At 41.6% G+C, this 19,248-nt stretch overlaps 1 protein-coding gene across 2 annotated transcripts in view; it reads left to right on the forward strand.

Annotated features, from left to right (window-relative positions):
• The window catches only part of cep162 (centrosomal protein 162), a 48,712-nt gene that overhangs the window by 27,059 nt on the left and 2,405 nt on the right, over positions 1 to 19,248 (forward strand). For both annotated transcript variants that reach the window (XM_028581193.1, XM_028581194.1), the window contains exons 17-28: positions 551 to 663; positions 2,517 to 2,616; positions 2,713 to 2,839; positions 3,901 to 4,064; positions 5,285 to 5,389; positions 5,486 to 5,722; positions 10,152 to 10,409; positions 12,295 to 12,613; positions 15,591 to 15,723; positions 16,480 to 16,621; positions 17,090 to 17,188; positions 18,202 to 18,336. In XM_028581193.1, coding sequence (XP_028436994.1) covers positions 551 to 663; positions 2,517 to 2,616; positions 2,713 to 2,839; positions 3,901 to 4,064; positions 5,285 to 5,389; positions 5,486 to 5,722; positions 10,152 to 10,409; positions 12,295 to 12,613; positions 15,591 to 15,723; positions 16,480 to 16,621; positions 17,090 to 17,188; positions 18,202 to 18,336 — 1,932 coding nt within the window. The remainder of the gene's footprint in view (positions 1 to 550; positions 664 to 2,516; positions 2,617 to 2,712; positions 2,840 to 3,900; positions 4,065 to 5,284; positions 5,390 to 5,485; positions 5,723 to 10,151; positions 10,410 to 12,294; positions 12,614 to 15,590; positions 15,724 to 16,479; positions 16,622 to 17,089; positions 17,189 to 18,201; positions 18,337 to 19,248) is intronic.

Genomic DNA, 19,248 nt, shown 5'->3' on the forward strand with positions numbered 1-19,248 from the left:
TAGAATTACTTTGTGCGCCTGGAGTGTGCACATGCACACAGTCTGCTGGCCAAAGCAGTGAGTTGGCAGACAATGTCACATTCCATTGGGGGTAGAACCTTTTGGCTACCTTTTTTTTTCTTTTCCTGCAGCCCTCTACATCTGCACCGCCATTGTGTCGGCTCAGCAGTCTTAATTAAATACATTTTAATCAGAATCAGAAAAGATTTATTGCCAGGTAAGTAGCACTTATTAGGACTTTGCATTGGTTTGTTGCATACATATAAACATATTTAAACATTCATATGAAATAAACAATAAATACAGAAACAAATAACACAAACCTATAACTAAATAACATTAGGAAATAAAAAAGCGGCTGCATGGATGAATAAAATAAAAATAAATGAGGGGGCTGCCATCACAAAAATCATCACTCGTATCCATTGCATGATGTGTAGTTTTCTTTTTTATTTCCTTCTCCCCTTTTTTTCTTTGTTTTCTTCTTTCTCCTCTTGTGTTTTGAATATATGCGCTATTGAACTGCACTAAAACTAAGGCTATTTTACAGGAGAATGAGAAGCTGTATGTACAGATGAAGGCTCAGCAGGTTAAGAGTAAAGCCAATGAGGAGGCCATGTTCAATGAAAACCAGAGGCTGCTGAGTGAGCTGGCTTTCACAAGGTGGGTTCAGGAAAGGTTTGTCTTAAGACTCTGATACACCAACCCGGTTATCGGCCGTCGGACAGCCTGGCGAGGTCGGTGACCCGAGCCTGTTCGGTGTGTTCCGTGCCGTCATCAGTTGGAGGAGTTATCAGCGTCCATTTTGGCCGATTTGACTTGTTGAATCGGCCAGTGGGCAGTCAGACTCAATGACCAATCTGATTGGTTGAGTGCTAGCCCTGGACTACCGAATCAGTGCACAAGAAAACCGGAGCTGACGACGCCAGTATCTTCTTATTACTAGCCATCGTATTTTCTTCCTTTCAGCGAGTAATGACAACAACGATCCTTCTTGACTACTGTCAACACTCTCTGATGAAAACAATGACTGACGACAGCATGCTCTGTATTTACTAGGTCTTTCGTTTGTGGGGCGACAATACAGATTAGCGCCGCCTGCTGTTATGGAGAACTATTACGTCTTGAGCACGCGCAGAACGCAAGCTCAAGCCTGCATCGCTTCAGTGTGTTCTGAGCCACTTTTTTGACCTCGGGGAGCCGACTGATCAGGCCTTTTCTGCCGGTGGTCGGGTTGGTGTGTCAGAGCCTTTAGGGCGTTTTCTCACCTATAGTTCGTTTGCTTTGGTCCGAATCAGTTGATGAGTTTGTAAACTTGTAGCGATTTCCTCTTACCTGGAAAAATCCAAGCGTACCAAAATACGTCCTTACAAATCACGCAGGAACATTCACTCCTCTTATTGGTCAGATGTGTCTGGGACGGGAGCAAGAAAGTAAATACAGGAAGAAGGTCCTGTGTTCTGGTCTAGTGTATACTTCTTGCATCTCCATGGTCAAACCAGCTCATTTCATTTAAGTAATACAAAACATTGTTTTGCGAGCGACGTTAATACGTCTGCTCTGGTCACCGAGACTTTGCTCTGCTCTGCCCGTGTCTGGTTTGACCACGGAAATGCAAGTGACGGACGCCGAGCTTGACTGCTGTCTATTTCTGTGAGAGAAACACTGCCAGCTGCTACAGTTTGCTGCTCTGCTGCATCACAGATTGCTAAACACACCTGACTACAGGAGACATTAGCGCAGACTTGCAGAGTACACATAGTTGGTGCGGTTCGAGTACGGATCACGTTCTCACCACACACGAACCGCTCCAGAGTTGGATTGAAAGCGTACCGAGACCAGCTCATCAAGCAGGTCTCGGTACGCTCGTTTGGTTCGCTTTTGGTGCTCACACAAGTTTGATTGCTGCGTTCTCACCTGCCCAAACAAAAGAAAGCTGTGACCAATTTGTGAATCCATTTGTGCTTGTTCGTGTCTTCCAAATGTGAATGTCCGTTTAAAATTAATGTTTGCCTACTTATGGAACCTCACATCATTATAGGGCCGCACAATATATTGTTTTTGTGTCCGTATCGCAATATCAACTGGCGCAATAAACACATTGCGATAGGCTGCAAGAATATCGCGAAAGACAGATTTTTTAGTTAGTTATTTAACTGCACTTTAAAATGTAAATGTTCTTTTTTTAGTGTTGCCTTTTATATTCAATTCAGTGCTCAATTTGTTCAATAAAAGAATGTTGGAAATTCATTTCCTTAATTTGTTTTAAATTCATCAAGCATTAGTTGTATTTTAGCTGAATACTGAAATCAGCAGAAATGCAGGACTGAGTACAGTTTAATATCTGTTTTATCGCAAGTAATATCATTATGGCGATATTCAACATCTTTATCGCATATTGCATGTTTTCCTCATATGGTGCAGCCCTACATCATTACCTTTTTGAAAATAATTTTTTTCAGTAATTGTGTTGTTAAATGTTTGTATTCCCTATGGCATTTTTCCATCTTCACCAGGGAGCAGCTGAATAAAAGCTCAAGGACTGTGGGAAATGTCTGCTTAATGGATCACACTCAACGCATTACAGACTTGTTAGCCCAAATAAATACACTTCAGGTAAGTCCCACAATCACTAAAACACTGTTTTCTTAAGTTCGGACTTGAGTTCTGTTTCAGCCCCCTCAGTTATCAAAGATATGTTTCTGTGTGCAGAGGAATGAGGCCAAGCTGTCTGAGGACATTCACACACTGAAGCAAGAAAAGCAGGCTCTTACAGTAGACATGCAGCTAATGAAAAAAGAGAGGGAGCTAGCCAAAGCTCGGGCCATGTCTGCCTCAGGTAAAACGGAATTCAGAACAGTGCTAGTGGGGGAATTTAAATAATTTCTTTTGCAACTCTTTTATACTATATATGCATAATACGTGTGTGTGTGTGTGTGTGTGTGTGTGTGTGTGTGTGTGTGTGTGTGTGTGTGTGTTCGAAAATTCCATTCCACTCCTTTGTAGACATAATACCAGCTGAGATCAGTTGCATTGTTTCTTTTAACCAGGACAGCAGATTACATTATGTGCTTACATAATTGTAATAATACTCCAATGTTTTCTCAGTTAGCCTTTTAAAATGATATCAGATCAGTAAACAGAATGTGCCTTTGGAACATTGGATGAATGGTTGCTGATAATGGGCAATGTAGATGTTGCATTAAAGATCAGCCACCCACTCAGACCAGCTTGTATTCTGTCTGTCCACAACAGTCAAGAACCCTTTTACAATTATGTAAGCACTTAAAGTCATCTGAAAACTGCTGCCCTGGTTAAAAAATCAATGCAGCTGATCTCAGCTGGTATTCTGTCTATAATGGAGTGGAATGGAAATTTCTAAGTGATCCCAACCTTTTGACCGGTAGTGTATACTGTATATATACAATATATATATATATTTATATATACGTTTATTTATTTAATAGTGGACTACAAAGCTGTTCACATTCTCAGGGATCATGTAGCCCACTGCACTGCACTGTGTGTGTGTGTGTGTGTGTGTGTGTGTGTGTGTGTGTGTGTGTGTGTGTGTGTGTGTGTGTGTGTGTGTGTGTGTGTGTGTGTGTGTGTGTGTAAGTGCTCTGTGTGTGTGTGCGCACAAATGTGTATCTGTGGGAGTGTATAGTAGTGTATAGTGAGGGTGTTTAAAAATGCTCCTCGTGTGTGTGTGCGCACATATGGAGTATTAATAGTTTTTCATATTTACATCAGTATTTATGATTGTATCTTTATGACTGTTTTGTGTATCTGTACCTTGATCACCCGGATTTCCCTGTTTTGGGATAATAATGTTCACCTTGACCTTGATAAGTGATCTTGGGTTTCTCTGATAATGTGTATCCACTCTGAATGTGTCAGGTGACAAGACTTTTGAGATGCGTGTATTGGAGGACAAGCACAGAGAAGAAGTGGACGCCCTGAAGAAGAAGCTGCAGTGGTTTGCTGAGAACCAGGAGCTGCTGGACAGAGATGCTGGCAGACTGAAGGCTGCTACAGCTGAGATACACCAACTCAAAGAGCAGGTAAGGCTCATTTCCCTTCAGTATCTACATATAGTAATCTACACAAAGTCCTCCTCGCCTTGTGTTTTTTTTCCTTGCAGTAACACATTCATTATAGCATTTGTATACTTCATAACACCACTTCATTTAGGAGACATACCGTATGTGTAAATGTAGGCTGGACTTCTTTGGCTCTAAGAAGGGAGCAACACTGCATTTAATATATTTACAAAACCTTGCTTAAAAACGTGCCCGTATATTTAACAAGCTTGCTGAATTTTAAATTCTATTACTATGGCACTTGCACTAGTGATTCCTTGGTCCTTAATATTCCATTTATTAGGACAGAATATGGTAAAACTGCATTTGAGTATTATGCTCCATATGGAATAATCTGCCGATTCTACTAAAATTGAACAGCCTGATTCCATTTAATCACTTTAAATGTCTTCTTTATGAGTCCATGTATTCTGAATGAATATGTGCAATTTGAGTTGTTTAACATTCTGTTATTGGTTTATGTGTGTACTGTGTATTGCACCGGTATATTATATATTAATTACAATGTAATCTTTTTATATGTATTGTAATTTTATATGGCACGTTATCAGGGCGTTATTGGAAATGGGAGCTTGCTCTCAATTGGCCCTCCCTGAATAAATAAAGGTGATATATAATGCTGGATAGTTTAAGGGGCCTAAGTTGACCCCCACCAGGCCTAAGCCACTGGGAATTATTTTTTAATGTACTTTTAAGATGTTTTCTAAACTACATGTAACGTTACAGTGGGGCGGTTCGGTTGGAAATACAGACGTAGTCATGTTTTCAAATCTCCAGTTAGCTTTTAGCATTGACCTAATTTAGGATAATGTATGTGGAATCTGTCTTATAGTTTTTTTTAAATTCTCAATTACACGATTCCGTCCATTATTCTGTTATCACAGAAACTTTTGGGCTCTACATTAATGATGCCATCATGTGGGACTGGCTCCTGCGTGAAAAAAGACACTTGCCACTGGGCTAAACAACTTTTCGTGGGGAAACACCGTCTCCTGGATATATAAGAAGGCTTTTTGTGAAATTTGAACACTAATACAATTTAGTGTGCCTGTCGTGTGTGTGAACTGAGTTCTTGCTGTATCAGCTGTGACGAGGGACGGAAAATGTGCTGAAAGCCAGTTACAGTTGAACAGTTGTGTGTTGCTTACGGTGTTGGAAATGACCGCTTGTCTCCATTTCAGGTAGAAAAACTGAAAGTGGATGTGGGCAAAAGAAGCACTGAGCAGCAGAGAAAGACCAAGGAGAAAACAGTGGACACTAAGAGGATGCAGGACCTTCAACGACAGGTTTCTCACACAACTCAAAAAGCCAACTAATCAAAATTGTTACACTACTTCCCACATCTCTTCATTGTTCATTAAGAGTCTTTCTCTCTTTACCAGGTGAAGGAGCTGGAGCAGATACTGAGACGTAGAAACCCAAACTCCCTGCCGGCTCTGATCTACGCTGCAGCCGCGACTGGCGATCAGGGTGATGTGGCCGCCAATACGCCCCCCCCCAGCAGGATCAACATCCTGCTGGAGCGCAGGATTCAGCGTCTGGAGGCGGAGCTGGAGAGTCACGATGAGGAGGCCAAGCGGAGCCTGCGGGCCATGGAACAACAGTTCCACAGGATCAAGGTACAAGTCAAAACATACTGTAATAACTCCTGTGTGGTGTCGTAGCCTCTCAGTGTCAACAATTAAAATTACAGTCAAATATATTGTTATTATTTTTCTACTAAAACTGCCCAAGTAACATGTAGCAACACAGAGTTATAATTTAATAACCAGGCCTGTATTTGTTAAACTGATACTTAAGAATGCCCCAAAGAGCCAACTTAGGAGTAACAAAAGTCTTCACTTAGCATGAGCGATGTGATACATTTACTAAGAAATTTACTCCTATAGACCTTTTTCACGGCAGACATGTTGACATGTTATAGTAGGAAAAGCACAGGTGTATTCAAAACCATTAATGATGGCTGCATTCCACTTAGGAGAGGTCCTGGTATTGAGCATGCTGACTCACTGAAATACCTTACTGGGACACTTGATGGAATTGAGCCAATTTATCAGATCTCTATTTCAGCTGTGCTTTTCCTACTATGACAAGTCAAAATATCTGCCATATCTGCTATATCTGGGCCATTGAGAGTAGGGAAGTCCTGATCCCGATCGCAAGTGTCAGATCAATCAATGAGATCAAAATCAAAGATTGACTGTTAAGTGCAAGAGGCGTCACTAAGTATAGTTTTCGTCCAGCGGGGAACTTGAGACTATTCTTTGGTTGGAGTGGGGGGGGAGGTTTGCTGGGATCATAAAGAGAACTGTTTTGGTGTTGAGAGAAAAGACTTATTTTCTGCACGGGATCGGGATTCTGTATCGGCAGATATTCAGTATTGGTGAAATGTGGAAGAAACAGTATGGAACAGCACATGATTAACCATGTCTGCTCAGAGGCGTAATATCCAAGTGATGTCATAGTGGTGTGATATGTCTGTGTTGTTTCCGCTGCCCCAAGAGGATAGAAAAATCAGTTATGCAGATTGAAATATAACCAGTTTCACATGTGAAATTAATATGTATAATATATACTGTACATTACATACCCAGGGTTTTTACTGGCTCAGAATGGGCCTTTTGGGGGGGTGCAGTAAGCATTACCTGTCTGCGTACAGTAAAGGCAATGAGTCTGTGTTACCTTATTTGACAGAAATCTATCAATTTTCCTTTTATTTCTGACAATTTGATCAACAAAAATGTTACTATGCTTGAGTTAATAAAACCCCAGTTAACAAAACTGGGTTAAAGAAATGATAATATTTAAATAAATCACCGGGAGAGTCCGGTAGAGCCTGACTCTGGAGATAAAACTGAGATGAGCTCTCATATTCAAGTTTATGTTCTGCTTGATCAACGGCTGTTTGGTTAATTGCTCTTAAACAGAGAGGATTTGAATTGCTATTTTATTATTCTTACCAGTTTGGTGCTGGTGATTTTCCTTTGGGGCTGGCTAAAACCTCTTTGGGGGGTGCCAAAAGATTCTTCTATGCAGGAAAAACCCTGATACCTACCAGCCCCACTGTCTTTCAAACCATCTGGCATGTCAGGTTAGAAAAGGGTTCCGTTAAAGGTGCAATATGTAATATTGTATGTAATACTGGCAGCTAGCGGTTAAAATAGTTACTGCACTACCAATTCAAAATACTGGACAGTCGTTTCCCCCGCCCCCTCCTGCCCAGACTCGGAGTTCACAGCAGGCACGGCGCCAGGATTCCAGTTTTGGATGGGCCAGACGAATTGTGGGTGGGCCTTAAATTAAAAACGTTATCAAATCCCTGTTTAACCTAATACAAATTACTGGCTAATATACTGTTATATTATATGTGCTTACATAATACAGATTGTAATAGCCTGATGCTATTTATATGTTGTTGCATTGTAAAAAGTTTCGGTGCAAAGAACGGACCTATCCGCGATCGCTCTCCTTGGTTCTGCCCAAAAGAAGAGCGCTTTGGAATCTCCATTACGCACCATACCTGGCTGTGCTATAGCGCATCTCTCCTAACCTAAGGCCTATAGACTGTAAAAGTGGTCAGGAATCTAATATTTCCCCAAAACAGTTTAGTTCTGCTCGTGTAACATTAGGCCGAATATTTCACAATTCTTTTCAATTGTTTTAAGTTTTCAACAATATACAAATCACAAACACTGCTCGACAGTTTCAATCAATACTCGGCCACAGAACTTGTTCATTGACGTCATCTGTCATGTAAAACAAGACTCAAGTTATTTCCTTACTTTAGTGTGATGATTCATGTTATAAACATGTTTAACAAAAATAAATAAATTGCATTAACAAGCCCTAAAGCATCATTGACCATAACAAGAAAAAACCATGAGGCTGTGGCTTGTTACTGACAACAGTAACAAGCTGTTATAGAAATAGAACTGCGCCTGCAGCTCTGTAGCGGGTTATGAATTGATTATTTTAATCCATATATCTCATAACGACATAATACAATACAGGCAGAGTAGCCTTCACATACCTTACTGTTATCCTCTGGCGGTCCTACACAATTAAACTCCCTAAAGCAGAAGAAGTGACTTTAGCACTGGTTGAGTTGCGGGCTATATACATAGGGGCTATATCATCCACTCGCGATGCAAAGGCACTAGCACCGGTGCTGGCCGCGCTGGTCGCGCTAGCATCCTGTGGTGGCCGAGACAAAGATGTGCTCGGCGTTGTGGATCTCAGCTCTCCTTCATCTTCTGGTTGCAGCGATGACTCTGAGACCGCTCGTGCACGTTTAAGGTACCTAAACAACGACTGTTGCAACCTTGTCCTTTACTGGAAATGATTTTCACACTCTCAGATCACTGGGAGCTAGCCTAGCATACCTACAAGCTACATCCGATCCGAACCACTGTCTGCTGAACTTGTGCAGAAACATAAAAATAGACATGACCCGTTTTTATAATTTTCTTCACCAAATTATAATATATTAATTAATTAATGTTTTTTGAGGAAATGTTTTGGGTGGGCCTTTTGAAAAGTGGGTGGGCCTAGGCCCGTCAGGCCCACCCATAACGCTGTGCCTGGTTCACGGGGGTTGCCAGGCTGAGACCGCAGCATTCATAACAATGTTGCTAGATGCTTTTCTCACATAGCCAGACATTACTTCACAAAACAGCAGAGTAGCTAACGTTAGATGCTAGTCTCACATAGCCAGACATTACTCCACAGCACAGCAGAGTAGCTAACGTTAGATGCTAGTCTCATATAGCCAGACATTACTCCACAGCACAGCGGAGTAGCTAACGTTAGATGCTAGTCTCACATAGCCAGACATTACTCCACAGCACAGCGGAGTAGCTAACGTTAGATGCTAGTCTCACATAGCCCGACATTACTTCACAGCACAGCAGAGTAGCTAACGTTAGATGCTAGTCAGACATTACTCCAAAGCACAGCGGAGTAGCTAACGTTAGATGCTGGCTATATTGACAGTCATAAAAGCCCGTGCTCACGCGGAACTCTGTAACCAACTGACAGACACACTTTTTCGGCTTAAAATTACAGTATGAACCGCTAAAAACACCACAACCTCACCATCCTCTCCACACGCCAGTCAGGCACACTTCCTCGGCTTAGAATTACAATACAAAATGCTAAAAATAACACTAGCTTGCCGACGGAACACACTTCATTGGCTTAGAATTACGGCAACAATCGCTAAACACACTGCAAACTCACAGACCTCTCTTTCCGATTTACAGCCCCCCTCTTGTGGCTTAACTACACGTTGTAAACAGCCATGGGCTGCTAGCCTGGTCCTCCCGGTAACGTTAGCAGTTAACAGGGTTAGCATGGCGGCGTTAGCCAGGACCAGTCGGGATCACTTTACTGGCTATGTCTCAATTGTTTTTGCTAGTCATCAAAAGTGTTATCTGTCAACAATAACTAATACTTTCCAAACTATTAAAAAAATTAAACAAAGACCTAAAATTCACAGTGTTGTTTGCTGCTTTGCGTCCAAGCTTACCAACCTATGCATTGCATTCTGTCTCATTGAATTACTTGATTTGATCTTTTTAGCTCTGTTATAGTAATAAGGACCTGGATAAGAAAACAACAACAAATTGAAAATGATTTTTACACCTTGATTTGCTGAAGAAGTGTAAATGAACACAAGCAGTGTTCACATAAATGTATGGAAAAAAATGTTTTCTCCTGACTTGAGTGAAACTGTTAAAAGAGATGAGAGTAAATTCAGACTGTACGCTAGTGTGTCAAAAATGCATTTGTCTTTGGCTTTAACAAACAATTGTTAAAGTTGTTCACAAGTGCCTGAATATATATTTGGTTGTAGAAGAAGATTTGATTAAAAGATTTTGTTATCAGATTAAAGTACAGCAAGAACAAACACACATTGTGATTAACTGGATCGAAATGTTAATGCAAAAATACCAATTATTTTATGAAATGAACAAGCAGAAATGCTTGAAAAAAAAAAAAAAAAAAAAATGTGAAATTTCAACATGTGTGTCTGTGTGCACCGTTTAGCTCCGCTATGAGCAGCAGATCTCCGAGCTGGAGACGCAACTGGAACAGAAACAGCAGCTGGAAGCGGCACACTTAGCAGCTGGGACCGAGCGGCCACGGGTGTCACAGGGTCCAACCCTGGAGGAAGAGCTGCAGCGTATGAAGGAAAGCCATCAGGAGAAAGAAAAGTCCCTCCAGGACCAGATTGAGTCCTTCCAGAACCAGGTTGAGTCCCTCCAGGAGCAGCTCAAACACAAGGCTAGCACCGGAGCTACCCAGGTCATTAACATGCAAAAACACCTGTCTTAAACATGCGGTATAGTCGCTGCAGCCGACCTCTTGCACGCAAATGTGATGTCATGGGAGCGCCGTAACTTTGCTACTCGCGCGTGGTGGTCGCAGCGCTAGTTGTAGTCTTCTCCTGAACAGAGGTGTCGCTACGGACTAGAAGAAGAAGAAAAAGGTAAACAATGGCAGAACTGGCAGCAGCATTGAGGTCAATGCTTCGATTTGATTCTATGACCTACTTTGTTGGATCAAGCCTTTCATTAACCATAAAAGAACTCATCTTAACCCAGCAAGGTTACAAAAAATACGCACAATGCGCACTTAAAATCCTGGCGCGCCAGTGAGATCTATGTCATTTTGACGTCACGTTGGCGCACTACAGGCCGGCTGCGGCGACTGTAAAAAAGGCCCTTAGCTTTAGCCTCACTAGCTATGTTTCCATCCGCTTGTCAATCAAATTATCCGAAGTTCGCTAAAAACATTTATGCAAACAAAGCCGGTGAAAGTATGTTTCCATCCAATGGCTTTAAATCGAATAAAAACCTGTTCGTAAAGACGTCACATGCTGTTTTGTGGTCAAATTGGCATATTGAATAGATTTGAGACATTTTAGGGTCTTTCCATTCATTTTCTTACTGAATCGCCCAACATTCAAGCAAACATTTGCGAACAAAGTTTTGCTTGCCAAAATGGATGGCCCATTTATAACGCTACAAAATAAAACAGGAAACTAAGGCATCAAATACATAAACAAGGATAGAACCGGGAAACCAAAACAGAACACGGAATAAAAGAACCCTGAACAAGGAATGAGAATACAGCAGGAAACCGTTAACAAACAGGGAATGAATTAAACAAAATAAAACAGGAAAAACCTGAAAATCACAGCCCTAACACGTACCCCTTCATCAATTCCCAATGTATGTTCTAAATCTATAACACTATTCATCATATACGAGTGGATATTATGTTAATTATTTCATACAATTGAACTGTCAATATTAAGGTTGGTTTGGTCAGCAATCATGAGTGAAGCTGAATGTGTCAACCCTATATCCATTAAGGTTACTTTAAGCCAGGGATGTCAAACTCAATTTCACTAGGGGCCACATTGGTAAATGAGAATCGCATCAAGTGCCAGACATGTAAAGTTTACTGACATGCTTTTATTTTATCGCAAAAAAGTAAAATATCTTAGACTGTGTTATTGCATGTCTCACAGAGTTTTTTCACTTACAGTTTGGTCGACATCAAGCCCCAAAAAGTCAGCAAAACGTTCCTTAGCCGTTGTAGAGTTTAGTAAATCAATTAAAACAAAGATTACATTTTTACAACAACCTGTTTCACAGCCTGAATATTAAAACTCTCGGGTTTTGTGGGAATTTCTCAAAGAGTCTCAAAGTCGGCAAATCTGCCAAATTCTCCTCTGAGTTTCACTTAATTACAGTTTGATAAACAGTTTCCAGTCTTTCTGGTTTCAGTGCTCTGGTTTATTGCCATTTCTTTAAACCAATCACAATCATCAACGGCGCCTCTGCAAAATAGCCTCGGGAAGGAATTTGTTTTGTTGGAACGCGTGCACGTTGTTTTAGTCGTGCAACAGAAAACTCAGATTGGACAGATAGTCTAGCTAGCGGTCTGGATTTACCCTGCGGAGATCTGAGGAGCAGTTAACCATAGTCCTCAGAAATCCACCGCAGTTTAGCAGCACCTGAACAATCCCGGAAAGGAAACGTCGTCGATATAGACTAGCGGAAATGTGCCACACAACTTACAGAAATGTGAGAGCCTTTGCTCTGGACATTGGAAAACCCTGATTTAAGATATTGGTCTATATGTGATTAGGCAAAAACAATGATCTTACTTGCTTTTACAGGCCCAGCCAAGTCCAGGTCGACACCAGCGTCAGGCCGAGGCAGCGTTTGGCGCCCGGATAGAGCGGCTGAACAAAGACCTTGCCTCCAAGACAAAGACTATTCAGGAGCTGTGCAGCACTGTGGAGAGACTGAAGAAGGAGAGGAAGAGCACGCTGTCTGTCCCCAACCCACGCACAGAAACCCGTTTTGCAGAGACGAAGCGACAACCAGGCTCAGCCAAAGCACTCAATCCCGCTGCTGCCGGAGAGACACATGGAGGGGAAGAAACCTTTCCCGCTGCTCATTATGAGAAGACCTACCAGCCCACTGTCTTTACAGGTATGGAGGTGGATGTTCTGTTCTGGGTGACTTTCCTCTGTGTGCGTAGATGAATATTGGAGTATGTTGAATACGCCATAACAGCTTTTATTGCTCTCAACAGCTGGGTCTTTTCTGATCTTAAAACTCTATGCTCTATGCGGTTTTACCTTGTAACATGTTCTGCTTTGTACTTTCTTCTTAAAGTGCCCATATTATGCTCATTTTCAGGTTCATAATTGTATTTTGAGGTTGTACCAGAATAGGTTTACATGGTTTAATTTAAAAAAAAAAAAACACCATATTTTTGTTGTACTGCACATTGCTGCAGCTCCTCTTTTCACCCTGTGTGTTAAGCTCTCTGTTTTAGCTACAGAGTGAGGCATCACACTTCTATCCCATCTTTGTTGGGAGGCGCACATGCGCAGTAGCTAGGTAAGGACTACTAGCTAGAAGCTAGCACTGCCAGCGGTTAGCCACCTCATTCTCAATGGCAAAACACTCCTACAACACTATAGAACTACTTACATGTCCCTCGTCTGCAGGTATTCCACGCAAAGTTCGAAGTGCGCCCTCGTTTAGAAGAAGTCTCACGGCTAATCCTGCCTAGTACTTACCGAAGTTGGAGAAACAGCTAGCTGATGTGGTATTAGCTAAAGTAGTTAGCACGCACCAAATGTTTCGGCCAATGACTTAGAAAGCCCTGCCGATTTTGAACACCTCACCCGGAGACTGAAGGCAGAAGACTTTCAGAAACCCGTATCTACCTTAAAACAGCATGGATGTTTTGTTTTTTTCCAAGTTTTTATGTATGTGGAAGCACCAGAGACACCAAATAACACCCCAAATCCCTGAAAAAGTGATTTTATTTTTTTCATAATATGGGCACTTTAAATGAAATGTCTGTTCAAAATCTAGAAATGTTTGGTGCTGTCGACCGGTGTGGCAGTTTACGGAGGCGTCGCGTCGCTCGCTGTGGTCGAGCCAACCCCTTTTATTGCCTTCCCCTCAGCAAACCCCCGGCCCTTATGCCCTCTTCTGCCGTACGGACGAACGCTAGTTGCCCGTCAGCGGGGCGGATGTTTTGACCTATACTAAAAAGGAGTTGCTTTTGATGCTTCCCTGATTAATTAGTTTATAGAGACACACACGCCCTCCGTTTAAGGAGAAACCCTCGCCCGGATCAGGGAACCCGAAGGCGAGGCAAGAGGTTAGATACACACTACACCTGATGTCCCCAAAAACACGGGCTGTTATCCCCCTGTATATGACAAGCACTGCCCGAGGGGATCTTTAAAACCAATGATTTTTCTTTAGTACCCACAGTCTCTGCTGTCCTCCCAGGGTCACCGGAGGTCCCTTCCTTCTCAAGGACGCCCGCCTTGCCCTCCTTGGTCGCCGGACTGAGAGAGGGGGATGCTCAGAGGCTCTGACCAGGCCGTGCGGATAGGGAAATGCACTCCCACTGGGAGATAACAGGAGGTCTGCGTGTCCAAGTTGATCCCCGCGGGCCGCAACTGGCCACCGGCGGTTAAAGAGGAGTCTCTAACCCCCATAAGGGTGAACCCTCCCCACTTGGCAGTGGGTAAAACGATCCCAGAGAAAATAAAGAACTGGCAAAAGTTGGGTCCCCTAGTCCAAAGTTGGACTCAGGTGGTTTTTATTATTTTGTGACAAAAGCAGAAATTAAAAGCAAGTGGTCCTTTACAAAATAGAAATAAAAATGAAGATAAAGCCTCCGCTCTAACCTCTCTGAGGTATTTAGGGCCGCTTCTCTTTTCCTCCTATCTCTCCCACACTCATATGAGTGCAGGTAATCTCCTCTCCGGTGTCAAAGAGGCAAATAAATCTTTCCCCAGCAACAAAAGGCGTCTGGGCAAAATAAGAGAGAAGAGCATTTTTTGGCCTCTGTTTAACAAGGTATTCAAAGCCGCTTCTCAGAGATAGTATTTTTTTGGGTTTTTGTTTTTTCCTCCCTTACACTCAGCGAGTACAAGGGAACCCCTCTACAGCTGAGAGGGGCCTAATAAAGCTTTCCCAATTCAACACAGTGCAAGGGTAGATGGAGAAGGCTTCATGGCATCCCGATGCCACGTAAAGCGCTCGGGTAAAAGAGCCCGAAGGGAGCCCGCTACTTGGCAAAAACACTCGAAAAACATTTTACTCCTCCCAAAGTTATCCAAAGGGACATACTTTTATGTACTTCCTTGTCCTTGTAAGGTAATGTAGGAAACACATCACAAACAAAGTACAGTAGTAATGAACTTCATGAACTCTACAGCTCGTGTGCTGTGTATGGCCACACATGCGCCTTCAAGATGCACACACACACAGTTGCATGCACCCGTCAAGGCCGCAGCTTCTGCCTGTGCTCTTCTTATCTGTCCAGGTGCTTTCCTACACTCTTCACAGTTTCTCAATAAAAGCTCTTTCTGTCATAAAATGCAAAAACAGATCAGTATAAGCAAAAAACTGATTAATATATAAGCAAAAACAGATTAATATGTAAGCAAGATATGTTATTTTTTGGGGTTTTCAACACACACACTCTATGCAATGATATAGTTTGCTTTTCAAAACACATCTATCTAATATTGATTGATTACATAGTTATCCTGTTAATACTGACAATGCTATCTATGTTGTAAAGCATGGAATAAGGAAATTATTCTGCTATTTCTTTGTTTTGGGGTTTTCATCTGACCCAGCGGTCAACAGTGTGCTGATTATGACACAATGGAGTGGTTGTTTCAATTGAATGTAAATACAGTAAGCTGCCGACCTTTGTCTCTAAAGCGTGGGAAAAACGACAAAAAGGTTTATTTGTTTAATATATGTAATTTTTGTTGCTATTCTTGTAACTGGTCCCTTGCTGTAAATAATGGTGTCTTCTAAGCCTATGTGGGCTGGGCATATTTTCTTCCATGCATGACACAATGATAAAATATGAATTCGTATCCATTCGCTAGATTTTATAATTGTTGCGTGTTTTTGACAGGCAGCCATATCTCCGAGGTTCTGCAGGAGAACGAGGCTCTGAAGCAGCGTCTGGAGCTGCTGGAGCTGCGGAGTGAGCAGCAGAGGGAGGCGCTGAAAGTTGATGCTGAACGTGCCACGGAGGAGCTGTGCAGGTCTGTGTAGCTGTGCGAACACATTAACTAGAGCTGTTACAATTCCAACATTTTGCTGTACAATTAATTGCCTCAGAAATGATTGCAATTAACAATATAACTGTCTCTCTCTGTCAAATAAAAAAAAAATACTTTTTTAAACAAAATTAAAATTACCGTAAAAGAAATTGTCACTGTGATGTGACCCAGAGAATGCGCTAGTAACACAGGTACACAGCCTATGAAGTAAACCACACCTCTTATTATAATAAAAAAAAATGTAACTATTTTTTTTATTGGTTTATTTGATAGGGACCATGCATATTTATGAACATTGTTGTATAAAAACACCATGTAAATATGCCAGAATTAGTAAAAATAACTACTTTTCATCTGCACTCCCTACGCAGGTAACCTAGGACTAACATAGAGACAGCAGTCATACAGCACTCATTCACTATACATTAAAAATGTACACATAATGGTGACATATACATTGACAAAACAAACAAACAAGACAAAACTAAAATACATGATGACGAAGAAATTATTCATCCACCTCTATACTGCACTCAGTTTAACAGTTAGTTAGTTTATCGTTATGAACGTGTATAGGGTCAAGTGCCACCAACTAGCATAGCTTTAGCTCAACAGTCCGACCAATAATCACTTATGTAAAAGAAATTGACAATTATGTAATCATTGTTACAGGCCTATCATTAGCTGACATTTTCTGCAGATCATCGATGTGCTGAATTTCATGTGATGTGTTATTAGGCTAAGGGAGCACTCTGCAGAGCAGCTGTCCTCCATGAAAGCAGAGCACCTCAGGGTGTTAGACCAGCTGCGGGCCACCCATGCCCTGGAACACTCGTCCTCAAAGGTTGCTGAGCTGGCCAATAAGCTCAACACTCAGGAGGTATTGGCTCACTAAACCAGTTTTTTCCCTAGGTTTGTGGAAGACTTAGGTGCACATATTTAGTGGGGGGGTTTAGGGGTGCTCCCTCCAGAAAATGTGAAATGTTTCAATGCAAAACATATGCAATTTCACATTATTTTGGACATTTATTATGACCATATCTGTGTGTAAAATGTTGGAAAACGTTGATCATAAATAAATAAACACCACTCCAAGAGCTTGGAGACAAAACTTGTAAAAGAAGACTACTGGGGACCAACTACAATTATTAGATCTGACAAGAGTTGTTAAGTTATTTTTGATGCTAAATTGATTTTACATTCAAGTGGCTTAGTTGGTGCCCAAAACGGCTTGGGTGCTGCGCCTAAGCCTTATAAAGGTAGGGAAAACCCTGCTAACCAAACAGTGTCATGTCAACAGGAAGTCCTGAAGTGATCGTGTTGCTTTAACCTTCACATTTGCCTGCAGATAATGACGAAACATTTACAAGACCAGCTGAAAGATTTCAAGCGAGCTAAAGATGCACTGGCAATATCCAGGACCCGAGAGGACGCTCTGCAGAAGCAGGTGGGGATTCATGGGGGGGGGCATTTTTTGCCTTTTTTATTTGACGGACAAAAGCGGTCCCACAGCCATTCAGCTACCGAGGCGCTCCCGAAACTTTTATCCAAAGAGTTTAAGGGTAACTACCGCTTTTTTCAACCTGGAACTTTTTTTCCTATGTTTTTTTTTTTTTTTTTTTTGACAATCTGATAAACAAAAATGTATATTAAGCTTGAGTAAGTTAAACCCCATTCAACAAAACTGCCTAAATAAAAAACACCGGGAGAGGCCGACTTCTAGACGGTAAATCTGAGATGAGTGCTCCTATTCAAGTTTATGTTCTGCTTGTTCAACCGTTGTTTGGTAAATTGCTCTTAACACATTCATAGAAGATTTGAAGTGCTATTTTTTTCCTCTCAGTTCTTCATCATTTTGGCACTGGGGATTTTCCTTTTGTGCTGGCTAAAACCTCTTTGGGGGGGCGCCAAAAACTCCTCTATGCAGGAAAAACCCTGTTATACTGTATGATTTCAGGCATGATAACTTTTAGATCCATAAGCTGTTCTGAGCATACATTGCTGATCGTCTGTGTGACATCATCTGTCTCTCTCTCCTCTCTCTCCTTCACTCGCTGTCTGTCAGCTGCTCATATTGTTCGCCTTCTTCTCAAATATTAGAAACACTAAAGCAGAACCAGAAAACCCAAGACGTTATAAATATGGCGCTGCTCCATTATTTCTGAGACCAGAAATATTGTTGATTTTCAGTCAGATATTCTGTCCAATAAACAAGCAACCGTCTCAATCGCGTGACGTGTGTTTACAGTGTTTGGTGCGTTTGACAAAGTGCAGTGTGAAAGCAAATCCAACCAAATGAAAAAATGCAACAATGTTACAACTTCACACCCCGAATCGCACCAAGTCCACCAAACTGTAGGTCATTTAAATCATTTTTGATCATTAGATGAAAAATGACACACGTTTCAGAAACATTACAAAGTTACATACAGTAACTGCTTTCACTGCTTTTGTGTTTAGCTGACCAGACTGCTGACGGAGCTGAAGGAAGCCAAAGAAGCTCAGAGCCCAGAGGTGAAACTCCTGTGTGGCTTGGAGAGGAAGATCCTCAACATGGAGCTCAGACACCAGCAAAGAGAGAGAGAGCTGCAGCAGGTACAAATCATGGCACAATATAGTGTTTATTAGGGCTGTTGAAATGAATCACTGCATCGATGCATCCCGATGCAGACAAGGAGGATTCTGCATCGATGCAGAGACAGACCATAACCGATTATTGCCTCCTGATGTTACTTGTTGATTTTTACAGTTGCTGCTTTTTTTGGTTTTTGCCTTTTGTCTGCTGTGTTCAGACTCCGCTACATTCAGGAAGTGTCTTTTTTAAGAGCAGATACAATAAAAAGGGGAGTTTATATACACTACCGGTCAAAAGTTTGGGGTCATTTTAGAAATTTCCATTATAGAGAGAATACCAGCTGAGATCAGTTGCATTGTTTTTTTAACCAGGGCAGCAGTTTTCAGATTACATTATGTGCTTACATAATTTCAAAAGGGTTCTCGACTGTAGAAAGAAGTGGCTGATCTTTAATGCTATATCTACATTGCCCATTATCAGCAACCATTCATCCAATGTTCCAAAGGCACATTCTGTTTACTAATCTGATATCACATAAACTGCTGCCCTGGTTAAAAAAACTATGCAACTGATCTCAGCTGGTATTTTCTCTGGAATGGAGTGGAATGGAAATTTCTAAATGACCCCAAACTTTTGACCGGTAGTGTATATACTGCTTGAATTTGTTGATGAAAACCATGTGTAGCAATATATAATAACATTTATATGGAATCGATTCAAATTGTTGACCGGGTAATCCTAATCGAATTGAATCGTGAGACTAGTGAAGATTCACCCCCCACTGTTTATATAATGTTTTAATGACCCCGAGCCCCCAACCGTTAATGTTTAACCCTGTGATTTGTGGCTGCTTTATGGAAAATGGGGTCGTTTTGAGACGCTTAACCTGGAGCTGTGGTGACACTTATACGCCAGTATCATTAAAGGTTTAA

This window comes from Perca flavescens, chromosome 6 (assembly GCF_004354835.1).
Source record: "Perca flavescens isolate YP-PL-M2 chromosome 6, PFLA_1.0, whole genome shotgun sequence".
Taxonomy (NCBI): Eukaryota; Metazoa; Chordata; class Actinopteri; order Perciformes; family Percidae; genus Perca; species Perca flavescens.